Source organism: Ips typographus, linkage group LG2 (genome assembly GCF_016097725.1).
Source record: "Ips typographus isolate SLU linkage group LG2, UJ_Ityp_2.0, whole genome shotgun sequence".
Lineage (NCBI taxonomy): Eukaryota > Metazoa > Arthropoda > Insecta > Coleoptera > Curculionidae > Ips > Ips typographus.
The window spans coordinates 20280604-20294212 of NC_138423.1; the positions used below are offsets into that span (position 1 = coordinate 20280604).

The following is a 13609-nucleotide window of genomic DNA, read 5'->3' on the forward strand; positions in this document are numbered from 1 at the left end:
TTTCTGAGGATGAAATTATGTCTTTATAACGTGTTAAATCAATAGTTCAATTGAGGATTTAAAAATCCATTTTATATTATAATGTATAGAAAACAATATTTGGTCTAGTAATAAACTAGACTTTTTTTAGTAATAAACTAGAATTTTTCTGGAACTAATTACATATTACAGGGTCACACGGGAATGACACATCGTAGAGCACGAACTCCACTGTGGTCTTACAACTACTATCAAGACGAATCTCACACTGAACTGCTCCTACAACTACCCAACGCAATTTTACTGAAAGAAGTCCAGTTGCAACCTCATGCTGGAGGATTAGCGACTTGTCCTTCGTTTGTAGCAATTGAGGTAACTTAAACCCCACTTAACTTTGTTTTTGGTTTTAATTAAAAACACTTAACGTCATAGACTTCAGCTTATGGGCCGTCACGCTTAGTACCTGCCTGCAATCCACTACCAACAAGTGGACTTACTTATATCAGATTGCATTTGCCCACTGCCAAAGTGGTAAACTGCGTTTTAATCAGATTGTACAAACCTAGAGTGGGTAACAGTATCGGTTTGCTACAAATCAGGCTGATGGGTAGTTGTGCGTTTGGTAAAAACGCTCCGGGTCCTTCAAACAATGAAAGCGACGATGATTTTTATTGCCATCACAGTTTAGGTGATTGTTTATTTTGTCTAATTTGGAAGGAGACTAAAGTGACGTTTTTAGGCTGGTTGAGGCTACTTCATCACTGTTTTACCATCTCAGTTGATCAGGATTTGCGTCGGCAGTTAGTGGAGTCCGCATCTTTAGTGCCTAATCTTCTGAACACGTGTTGCGGGCTGCTTTTAGTGCCATCGCATATTTTACCTGCATACGTGCCTTGTTTGGAGAAAATACTACGAGAGCTAGCGCTTTTAACACCCGAAAATGGCATAGCAACAATCAAAATTCTCTTAGACAACCGACTGAGTATTGTCGAGCCCGTTCTGTCTTTGGACAACGTGTGGCAGGACAAAGTGATGATGAATGTTTCCGGATATCAATCAGCTTGCGAGTTGCTATATCAAATATGTGAACATCAGGTAAGTACCGTGACACTTACAAAACAATCTTTAAGAAAATCATATTTTTTGTAGGACGTTTACACCGGTTTTAGAGTAAAAATGATTTTGGATTGGCTTAAAACAACAGCTGAAGAATGCCTAGAGTCTGGAAATTCCGGCAAGTGCAATCCAGCTTATGTGTCCAGTATAGCTTCAATACTGTGGTTCAGCAATCAAAACCCGATTTCTTACGACTTAAAGTCCCTAATAACTTTTGAATTGTTTGAAACTATTTACAACCTTAAAATGGAAACTATGAACAACAGCTTAAAGTTTGCTTTGGATTCTTTACTGTGCTCGTTATGCTACAATCGTCAAGAACTGTTCCCACTTTTACTGCAAAAAATTGGAGTTTTAGTGCCGAATTTATCCACAGACCGAGCAGCTTCTATCAGTGACGACAGGAAAGACACTGAAGGAATGACTGATGATCACAAGCAAGATTACGCAAATTCAGAGTGGTACAGCCACTTGACTATTGGAGAGTTATCCGAATTAAATTTGAGTAAAGAGCAGCTGGAGACGGTGGCTCTGGCTAGTAGGTCCCCCACTGCAATACGCCAATTGTTAGATTCCGGACTACCAAAGTTACTCAACAGTGCCATTTATGAGTTTTGTCAGAACAGCGACAGCAACACCGCAATTCCTATGGCAAAATTGGAAAAAGTCACATCAATCCTACACTTTTTCACTGACGTTTGCGACGAAAAGATGCTCAGAGATTGGCTAGGTTCGCCTGATGGTTCCTCATTCTGGCCTCATTTACTGCACTGGCTGTGCAAAAAACCGTTCAGCAATTCGAGTATTCAGTCGGAGGCGCACGTGCATTTAGAGGAAGCCTGCGTCAAATTTCTGGCCAAGTGTTGTTTGTGTCATTCAACCAATCAAGCGCGACTGGCTACCGTTTTGTGTGAGGTGATATCACAGCAACAGAACGGGATTTCTGGGTTTTTAAGACGATTGATTCTACAACTTTTGCTTGAAAATGAAAAGGTGCCAGTCAGTATTGAAGCGGATGAGACACTTTACAAAACTTCCAGGTAAAATTTTATAGTATATTAGTACGTTTATCAGCAAAGGACGACAACCTTCATTGGGGATTTAGCTAAGCTTATTGTCGTTTCTAGATAAGACCTACGCCCTCTGTTGGTCAATTTTGAAAAAAGTTTTTGGCATTGCCAGATTCGTCCATTTAATTTTCCAGTCGAATCGAAATAAAAAAATCCCCAAAAATTTATTCATAGATTATAATTTGTTATTCCTGGATTTTAATACATTTCATCAGTCTTTCTATCTCTTTCCGTTTCTTTCAAGATGACAAGTGTCTTTGTTTGACACATGCTAACTTGGTTACTACGACAGGAGGTTAGGAATCTCAAAACGTAGCTTAAATCTTCTACTGTTCTCGCGGAGTGAGTTTACCCGTGCGTCGCGAAGGCTACGTCATTTATAATCATATGAATCAAATCAAGTTTTCGTCAACAAACCTGTTGTGTTCATATTATAGAAAAGGGGTGTCTAAAGCTTCGTCACGTTTAAAAATTTGCGTGTATTGTCAGTCAGAAAGTAGAGATCTTTGGCTGCAAATTTGCACTAAAACACCTTATACCAAAGCTAATCAAAAATATCTTGACCGAAATAACATTTTTATTTATGAGAAGTCTCCGTTTGGATCATAGAATTTCGTCTAAATTTGAAACCTAATTTATTTACCGAAATTCGCAGAGATGTATCACCAATATTTAGTATTTCTTTAACTTTAAGCTCTTGATTTAGGTTCTGGATGGTTACATGTTTCTCTAAAATAAATACAACAAATTAAAAATTCAATAAGACATTCTGTTCATCTCATTTTCAGGTTGCAATTCACTTATTTTATTTTAAACCCGCTGGAAAACATTTTAGACGCTTATTTTATTTTGTTTGTTGAAAAGTCTCTGGAAACAATGAAATGTTAATAGATTTTTCTTACAAAAGTAGATATATTTTACTATTAACATACTATCGTTGTACAAATCATATAATGTATTTCGAACATCCTTTTTAATGCTTTCAGATAAATCAGTGTTCTTGGCCCGTCGATAACATCTCGATTTACGTTTTCTAGGTGAGGAAATCATAAGATTACTTGCTTGCTTTTTCCGAATCGAATAAACAGTTTTGCGGGAAATTTTTAAAGCAGCTGCAACCTTCTAGTATCAAAAAAATACATCAGTAAGAATATGTAAGGTCTTAAAATTTCTTATTTTCTTCCTGAACAGATAATAAAGCTTCTAGAGGTCCTCCATTGGTTTTTTCCAAATATTCACAAAGGTTAAGATATAACTGCTGGGCTTGTCTGTGGAGAATTTTTCCAGGCATTTTCTAAAAAAATACTGTAATAGTAAGAAGTAATTCCGAATTTAGGAAAAACCAAAGGGCTAAATAAAAACCATAATAGACACTCCCACTTTTTTTTCAAAACAGGTTAGTAATTGTGCCAATTTTGGTTAGATCGTGACAGCCGACATAAAAATAGTATATTACACACCGGGGTGGGAAGAGTTTCATTACTGTCGAGAGATTAGTTAGATAGCCGAGACGCGAAGCGTCGAGGTTTAGCTAGGATCTCGAGACAGGAATGAAACTTCCTACCGAGGTTTGTATACTATTTTATTTACAACCATCATATTTCTATCAAAATTTACAAATCATTGTTTCATTCTGAACATATCTAGAATATTACATTTAACAAAAAACTACCAAGCAGTCATTTTTCTATATGCTTTTCTTCTGCTTTTCTGTTATGCTGTCCCAACGTGCCATGTCTTCTGAAGCTGTTGCAAGTAGTTCACAAACCTCAGTCATTCAACAGCAAATTAATTTGTCGACCAAAGAGACAACTGTTGGAGACGCCAGTGCTGGTACTGGCCTAAATATTTCTATAAACACTTATAATAATTCAAATGTAACCATTAATTTCAATAAGTAGTTTGTTTTAGTTTAGATCATGTTAATTTTAGTATTGTAATGTATTATAGGCATTATAACCGTTAGAATGCATACAATTCGAGTTGTAATCCAGGACATTTTTCTCAATTTATTATTTGCGAACTGAATATCGATCCGACTTTATCTGACATTTAAAAAATTTGATTCAATCATCTTTCTTTTTTTTTTAAAATATTAACAATCACAATTTTAGAGGGCGGGAAGTAGAGGTGCGCAATATGATACTTCCTAACCTTCAATGACGTTAGTAATGACAGCATTACATATATGGTTGTAAATAAAAAATATTAATAATAATATTATGAAAGTACTTACAGAATGTTAAAAGCGTAGAAACAATAGCTCTTAAAAGAACTGTGGTGGTGTGGTAAATAGAAAACTTTATAAATGATTAACAACACAAAGAAACGGAAAAGAATTAATAGTAAACAAATCAAATAAATTTCGATGGTTTTCAAACTGACAATGACTGAAATATGCATGTCTACTTCTAAATCACAGGGGGATGACGCACGGGTAAACTCAGTCCGCGAGAACAGTACTTTCTTTTGTTAAAGACAAAATTTTATGACAAATTACTAATAACTGAGAAAACCGGCCTAAAATACTGTTATGCATGATTTTAGTTCAATTGGCGCTGCGATCTTCATTTGAAACGCCAATAGTACTTATATTATTTAGATGATAGACATTTATTTTGAATGTTATAATTTTGTATTACATTTTAGGATAGCCCCAGCTTACGTACCAACTCACCCGGCCTTCAAACAAACTTACAACCGTACAATGCTTTATTTAAGTACCTCCACCACCTTGGGCGACATTTTGGAGCAACACTTATTTTTCAACACTAGCTGTAAAACGGAGGCGGCCGCCTCGAAGAAACCGACCACTTCTAGCAAGAAAGACCCCATGTCATTCAAACTGATCACCGATCTTCCGGATTTGAGCTTCGCGGCCGGTGTCAGTGCCAAAGACAAACGTTCGATTTTCATTAAAGACCTGAAAAATATGGTCAATTCAACGCCGCAATCAAAAAAGAAACGTTACACTGCCGAAACTAGTGGCACGAATGACGTAATGGAGGGCCGGCTCATCAAGTGTTTAGCCTTCCCTGATGAACCGTTACCGCTGAATTTGAATTTGGGGCAATTGTTGCGGTTGATGGAGTCGAAGAATTCTTCCAGTGACTGGCCGTACATTCATTTGACTATTTGTCAGAGCAAAAGTGAGTATGAGCCCAAACTTATCATTAGAAGTTAATTAAGTTTTTATTTCAGCTAATGAAGATAAAAACCATTGTAAAGAAGCATTGCAACTAGTCAAAGAACAACAGCAAATCTGTAGCGCTTTACAAGTGTTCAGCTCAATGGGCGGTCTAGCTTTGTTAGCGCAGAACTTGCCTACAGTTTACCCCGAAGCGATTAGAGTTTCCAATCAAGAAAAATCCACTTCCGACCAATCAGATTCCGAATGGATCAAATTAGAAGGTAAACAACATTTATTTATCAGGGTCAAGTTATGCGTAACGCGAGCTTGTCTTCTAAGAATCTGACGACATTTACGAAGATATTGAAGAAACCGTAGGGAACAGTTCACCGTCAAAGTCGGCCAACACAATTTCGCATATTCCTCCGCATTCGTTGACTGCTTTCAGTCTCTTCTTGCGGCTACCAGGCTACGCGGAAGTTTTACTGAAAGACTCGAAAAAGGCAATTTGTTTGCTGCGATTGATGCTTGGAGTAACTGATGACGGCGAAGGTTTAACTTGGTCTATTAAACTTTAAACTAAAATAATACTTGTATGTCTTTAGGATGTGACATATTCCAGTCTTCCATTGCTGCGTCCCTACCCACTCTACCATTTGAAGTCTTACAAAAACTGTACGATTCTTCTCCCTTATGTTCTGATGATGGTCAACTTTTAAGGAGAATCAGCATCGTTGCTGGTGTAGTTCAGTTACTTTTAGCTTGCTTAGGTATATTGACGCATCACGCGTCTAGTAACAACGACAAAGACGGGCAGAAAGACGCGAAGGGTAAAGATGACAGGCAACTTTATTGGGCTAAAGGTGATTAATTGAATTTTAAATTACCAAATTGTTAATAAAGTGATTTTACAGGAACCGGTTTTGGCACCGGATCCACCCAACAAAGCTGGAACGTGGAGCAGGCACTTATGAAGCAAAAACACGAGGAGGAGCACGTGACCGTTTTGCTGCAAGTTTTGGCTAGTTATATCAATCCTAATGACGGGACTTGCGAGGAAGTCGGTGACGTGTTACCACCGCAGATTGTTGAATATCTTGCAAAAAGGTAAGTTTGTGAGAATCGCTGCTTTTTTAACATTTTTATCGTGGATTCTTGGATTGACCACACAAACTCATCTGTAATAAAAGTTGTTGATTTGCATATTTAAGTTTAGGTCACGACGGACGGTACATTATAGCTATTTCGACAAAATTGATATTTTTAGATTTTTATTTTATTTATTTTTGAAGTTATTTTAAATTGTATTAAAAAAAAAACAAAATACCTTCTTAGGAGCTTTTTACGTTCTACAAGACAGTGTTTATACATTTTTGCTTTTTTTTTTTTCGAAACCATCATCAATTTTTGTTCTTCATATGAACTGGTATAAAAAGTATTGTCTGTTCACGATCTTTTTGGATCTACTCTATGGAATTTTGACATTTTGTGTCCTGTTAATTTTTGTCATTGAAGGTTATGTGATTTTAATAATAGAAATTTGCTGCGAAAGGGCGAATTAAATATGATTCATTTAATTTTCTCTTGTAATACTATAAAATTCAAGCCGGTAAGGTTCTTTGATTTTATTAAATAATTTGATATGGAAATTTTTCAAGTCGCCTAAAATGTTCAGATTAACTCTCTCTACAGGGTGGTCCAGTTTTAAATGTCAATAATTCACCAATCGATAGCCCATCAAAAAATAAGTTGACATGCATTATGTCATTTTCCCGAAGAACGCTTCCTAAGGAAGACACAAACCTCCAATGTTATATATTGGCTTGTCTGTGATGTTATTCAAAATTGACAAAAATGTCTACTTAGGTTATTGTGTTTTTTACTTTAAAATGGTTCAAAAGTATTCAAATATGGTCATCTGTGAGGTTTACGAGTCAATTTTTGACACTAAATATTCAATAGTCAAAAAACAGGATTTTTGGACTAATGTTTCCTGGCGTTCAATTTTTTTGACTATAGGTAGTGTAAAACTGATTATTCAATTCAAACTTTTTTTTTATTCAATTAAACACTGGCAACAGTCCGAATTTCCCGGTTAATTTAATTCTAAAAATTAGCGTTCAAGACTAATATCTAGCATTTAATGTCAAAATTGTTTACTTTCATCAATGAAGAGTCTGAAACATAACTTTTACTATAAAAAATAGTTTAAAATTCGGTTTTTCAGTCTTAAATCACAGTGAAGCATTTAGAAGTCAATTTAATACTGACAAAGCGTGAAATGGCATGTTGGAAAATGTTAAAATAGTTTTTTAAGTATGCTATGTCAAAAACTTGGTGAAGATAACCCTCATAGGTACTTGATTTTCCAAGCTGAAAGCAGTTTTAAAGCCCTAAAAATAGTCCAGAATTCTAAGAAAATAAAAAGCAAAGTAAGAAAACTTGAAAAGTTAGTCTTCAAGTCAATTTTCATGAATCTAATGTCAATATCCTGTATTTAAGACTATTTTCAAGACTAACATATTGAAATGTATTTTCAAATTATGAAAACTTGCTTTAAGTGCAAATTTTAAGCTTTTTATGTCACTTTTCATTGGTACAGAGTCACTTTTTGGTGTCCCAAGTCAATTTTCAAGGTTGAAATGTGTGAATTTGTAGTCAAAAATTCTAGATAAAGTAGTTTTTCATGGCCACAAGTCAATTTTCACTACTAATGTTTTTCAACTTATCTGAAAACTATAACGACTGACTACAAAGACAGTTTTTAAGCCTCTAAAGTCAATTTTCACAGTTTCCAAGTCAATTGTCAAGGCTAAAGTCTTTCAATTTGTCTGAAAACTGTGAAAACTGGTTGCAAAGACAATTTTTAAGCCTCTCAAGTCAATTTTCACCGTTTCAAAGTAAATTTACTGGTTTCTAAGTCAATTTTCAAAACTGAAGTCTTTCAATTTGTCTGAAAACTATGAAAACTATCTACAAAGACGTTTTTTAAGCTTCTTAAGTGAATTTTCACTGTTTTCAAGAAAACTTTTAAGTTGGGTTGGGTTTGTTTTGAACGTAATAACTCAATTATCTCGTAAACAAAGTTTCAAATCAGAATTTTATAAGAGATACTTATTTTGTCAAATTGAACAAGTAAAGTAAAAAAATATTTTTGAAAAATATACAGTGACGTAGAGAATAAAGCAGAAAAATCTTTCTGTATTTACATCACTGGACAGTTTCGACAAACATCATTAACATCACATAATGAGTATTAATTGCACATATATTTGTTCTAAATTTGATTAAAATATTGCTCCAGCGGTCTGACAGTTATGACAAGAAACCGATTTTTTTGAACTAAACTTTTATGGTATTTTACTGTATTTTTTCCTTGGGAAGCATTTTTCAGGAAAATGACATAATGTATGTTAACTTATTTTTTGATGGGCTATCGAATGGTGAATTATTGACATTTAAAACTGGACCACTCTGTATACACTGTGGACAAGTTTTACACCCACTTAGAATCAAATAAACGCTGTCACAACTGTCAGAGCGTTACTTTCAAATTTGACTGTTTTTCTTTTTGTTTTTGAACACGGAAACTCCAAAAATGGCAAGAATACGGCCTCCTCCTGAATTTCCATGACATTTCTTATGAATTTTAATTCACGCAAAAGATCTTAAAGAACAGATAATTTTAAGACACAATGATGTACAGGGTGTCCCAATAAGCCGTGCACGCGGCTGTTCCTCGAAAACTATACGTAGTATGGGTACAAGAATTTTTTTTTATTAGTAAATGTGGCCAAGAGAAAATACTGAAAATAATTTTCATCTTTCTAAATCCACCGCTAGGGGCCGTTTCGATACCACTAAAATGAAAAATGTCCAAAATTTAAATGGAAAGGTATAGTAAAAATCTCATAAAAGTAACCCCCTATTCTCCACGAAGAATTTCACTCTTCAAATAAAGTGGTAGTCCAAAGTTTGCTTTGAAAGAAATGAAATATCTCGAAAACGGCTAATCGTAGAGACTTTGTTTTTGCGGAAGGGGGTGGTCAAAATTCAACCAATCGCCCTGTACAAGTTTTACTGTAACATTTTTATGTTGTTTGCATTATTATACCTATATACAAACATTTTGTAATGGTAACTTTCAGTTCGTTACTACCTGCTATCAGTTCCTACCTAAGAAACGACTCAGTATTAGATATGGCCAGGCATATACCGTTATACAGGGCTGTGCTTAAAATTCTCCGAGCCTTGGCACTGAATTCGCAATTAGTTAAATTGCTATTACCGCAAACATCAAAAAATAACGAACCCTCCGTCAGTTCCTTGTTGAAGAACATGAAAACGTGTGTTGACACGTACGCTAATAAGTTAAGGTGAGTATCGGTAAATCTTTACAAATTCAAATAATTTCATGTTGATTGCATACACAGAGTGCAAAACACTAAAACAGATAAGAACGGCAAATCCTCTAAAGTTAGCGTGTTGGAACGAATTGAGGAACTGGAACAAGGTGAAGGTTTGGCTACTCTAATGCCCGATATTCAAGATACGGCCGACCTAGTGGCCCGAGTTACTTTTGGAATGATGGAAGAGAACGAATCGGACGGTGACAGCTCCCTAGCTAAAACTGTGATCATATCTCATGAAGAACGCTACCTAAATATTATGAAAGATCTTCAGTTTGGTATGTACAAGGCTTTTCAAAGGTTATGCATGTTTTTTACGCTGTTTTTGTGGTTACAGCCGCTTATGACATGATTGAAGAGCAACCAGATGGAAGTATAAAATTCGTGATATCGCATCATTTTGAAGCAATGGCCAAAGCAACTTCAGAGCAGTCGCATCCCGCTAGAGTCAAAAGAATAGCTCAGGAAACTGTTACACTGTCAACCAGTTTACCATTAAGTTACAGTAGTTCAGTTTTTGTTCGATACGATTCCTCTCGTTTGGACATTATGAAAGTACGTAACTTGATACAACTTAGTTTTATTTGGTACGATTTGATGGTTTCATAGGTTTTAATTACCGGACCAGCGGATACTCCTTACGCAAATGGGTGCTTTGAGTTTGACGTCTTTTTCCCGCCAGACTATCCACAGTCGCCCATGTTAATTAACTTAGAGACGACGGGACAACATACAGTGAGATTTAATCCTAATTTGTATAACGATGGAAAAGTTTGTTTATCGGTAAGTTTATTAATTTTGCTTTAAATATACAGGGTGGTCCAGTTTTAAATGTCAATAATTCACCAATCCATGGCCAATTAAAAAATAAGTTGACATTCATTATGTCATTTTCCTGAAAAGTGCTTCCTAAGGAAAATACAGTCCTTCAAATTTCTGTTTAAAAAATCGTTTTTTTTTTGTCATAACTGTCAGACCGTTGGAGCAATATTGATCAAATTTGGAACAAGCACTTTATTACACGTTATTACGGTCAAAGAACCAAAACTAACCCAACTTAAAAATTGTCTTGGAAACGGAAAATTCACTTAAGAAGTTTAAAAAATATTATTGTAGCCAGTTTTCATAGTTTCCAGACAAACTAAAAGACTTTAGTTTTGAAAATTGAATTAGAAAAGATAAAAATTTCAGAAGCTTAAAAATTGTGCTTGTAACCAGTTTTCATGCAAATCGAGAGACTTTAATACTGAAAGTTGACTTGTAGACATAAAAACTACTTTTTCAAGAATTTGTTACAACAAATTCATACATTTAAACCTTAAAAATTGACTTGAACCCCAAAATGTGACTGAACTAATGAAAAGTGACATCAGAAGCTTAAAATTTGCATTTGGAGTAAGTTTTCATAATTTTAAGACAAATTTCAATATTTTAGTCTTGAAAATAGTCTTAGATGCAGGACATTAACATTAGATTCATAAAAATTGCCTTGAAAACGAACTTTTCGTGCTTTTTACTTTGCTTTTCATTTTCTTCGAATTCTGGACTATTTTTAGTGCTTCAAAACTGCTTTCAGCTTGGAAAATCGAGTTTCAAGACTATCTTCACCAAGTTATTGACATAGCAAACTTAAAAAACAATTTTTACATTCTTCATAGACATAAAATAGCATTTCAAGCTTTGTCACTATTAAATCGACTTCTAGACACCTCAGTGCTAAAAATTCGGGTATTTCTTAATAAACTAGACTGTTTTTAGTGTTTTAAGGCTGTTTTCAGTGCCTCAAATCGAGTTTCAAGACTATCTTTACAAAGTTTTTGACTTATCAGGCCTAAAAGCCAGTTTGTCCACTGACCATAGTTTTGAAAATGTTATTTCAAGCTTCTTCACTATTAAATTGACTTCTACACTCATAGGTGCAATAAATTGTAGCATCCCTAAGAAATTCAGACTGTTTTTAGTGCTTTTTAAGACTGAAAAATCGAGTTTAAGACTATTTCCAAAAGTCAAGTTTCTTCAGTAATAAAAGTAAAAAATGTTGGTACCAAATGCTACAATAATAGTCGTGAGAACTAATTTTTAGAAATAAAATAGTCCGAAAATTTAATTTACTTCTTGACTTGTTGAAAGTTGAAGAAAATTGAGTTGTACACCAATTAAAGTCTTGAAAATATAGTTTTGGACTCTCTTTAGTCCTAGTAAAGTCAGTTCTAGCATTAAAAGTCAATTTTTATATTATTTTTAGTAGTAAAAAATGAGTTTTAAGCACAATACAATCTTTGTCTTGATTTCCGGACTTTTTTTAGTTCTTGAATGCCAGTTTCAGACACTCAACCAGGATGGCAGTCTGAGAAAGCGAATCATAAGACCATTCCTAATAGTAAAAAGCACGTTTTTAGACTATTCAGTACAAATTTGGACTTTCACAAGTCTTGGATGTTTAGTTTTAAACTACAAAACGATTTTTTAAATTGAAATTTGGAGAAATGTATCTTCCTTAGGAAACGTTTTTCAGAAAAATGACATAATGCATGTCAACTTATTTTTTGATTGGCTATCAAATGGTGAATTATTGACACTTAAAATTGGACTACCCTGTATTACTATGATATAATGCCTGCTTTATACCTCTCAATTAACAATTAAACTAAACTTTCATTTAAACTAAAATTAATTTATCAAAGCTGAAAGTGAACTTACAAGCGAGCCCATTTATACTTTCAATTTACACTAAACTAAAATTAATTTTAAAATAAAGTTAAACCAACTTTATTAAAGTTCGGCTTAATTCGTTGACTTTCGGAACTATCACTGTCATACTTGTCATCACTCATGATGTAAATTGCTGTCTTCTGTCAGTCTGTGAAGCATCATAATCCTAACAAATGTTGGTTCCTGGTGTGTATATTTTTTTGATTCATTAAATTTTTTAAATTATTTTAATAAAAATTTTCTTTATCCACAAAACACGCGTAATGACGATGACAATAGAAACGTCAACGTCAAACATCAACGTCGAACGTCCAGTAAGTCAAAACAGTCATTTATTTTTCTAATTATTAATTTGTAGTATAAACCTAAACAAGATTTCCTAGTTTAAATATTAATTTTAGTGGAAATTTAAATTTAATTTAATTCTTAAATGGTAGGTATAAAGCAGTCATTAGAATATTTATTTTTTTGATAATTTGAATATTCAAGGTTAATAATAAACATCAATCTCTTTTAAAAGGTATTTTAAATTTTGTTTGTGTTTCATTTAAAGTAAGCGCAATATCTAAAATATTTTAGATGAGCTGCCTGAAACAATTTCTATAAAAATCACTATAATTTAAGTTATTAAGGAAATATGTTTGTTTCAGGTGTTGAACACGTGGCACGGCAGACCTGAAGAAAAATGGAATGCCCAAACTTCTAGTTTTTTACAAGTTCTAGTTTCTATTCAAAGTTTAATTTTAGTTCCAGAACCGTATTTTAATGAACCGGGATACGAAAGAGCCAGTGGTAAGTAGTTTTTCACTTCTTATTTCTGATAAAGAAATATTTTCGAATTTATTTGAGATAGTTTATTATATTGATTAATATTTCTGTTATTTTCATATTTTTAGGTACGCCGGCTGGCACAGCCAACTCAAAAGACTACAACCATAACGTATGCCAAGCGACCGTAAGATGGGCGATGCTAGACCAAATTTTGAATCCTTGTCCGTGTTTTAAAGATGTGATCAACGCACACTTTTACATGAAACGCAACGAAATAATGGCACAAGTGGAAAAGTGGATTCAAGAGTTGGAAAGCGAAACGAAAAAAGAGAAAAAGGGCGTTAGAGTAGTCAAGAAAAATCGTGGCACGTCACTGGAAAACTTTAAAAAGGTTTCCAGTTCAAATTGCCATACTATTTTTT

At 34.2% G+C, this 13609-nt stretch overlaps 1 protein-coding gene across 4 annotated transcripts in view; it reads left to right on the plus strand.

The window, feature by feature from the left end:
• The window catches only part of Bruce (BIR repeat containing ubiquitin-conjugating enzyme), a 31854-nt gene that overhangs the window by 17622 nt on the left and 623 nt on the right, over positions 1-13609 (plus strand). For 2 of the 4 annotated variants that reach the window (XM_081972345.1, XM_081972350.1), the window contains exons 29-43: positions 172-351; positions 412-667; positions 719-1074; positions 1129-2135; positions 4815-5314; positions 5367-5576; positions 5635-5847; positions 5901-6158; positions 6210-6402; positions 9444-9671; positions 9729-9982; positions 10042-10259; positions 10314-10487; positions 13067-13208; positions 13313-13578. In XM_081972345.1, the coding sequence (XP_081828471.1) occupies positions 172-351; positions 412-667; positions 719-1074; positions 1129-2135; positions 4815-5314; positions 5367-5576; positions 5635-5847; positions 5901-6158; positions 6210-6402; positions 9444-9671; positions 9729-9982; positions 10042-10259; positions 10314-10487; positions 13067-13208; positions 13313-13578 (4455 nt within the window). The remainder of the gene's footprint in view (positions 1-171; positions 352-411; positions 668-718; positions 1075-1128; positions 2136-4814; positions 5315-5366; positions 5577-5634; positions 5848-5900; positions 6159-6209; positions 6403-9443; positions 9672-9728; positions 9983-10041; positions 10260-10313; positions 10488-13066; positions 13209-13312; positions 13579-13609) is intronic. The other 2 variants (XM_081972346.1, XM_081972349.1) reach the window with 2 other exon arrangements.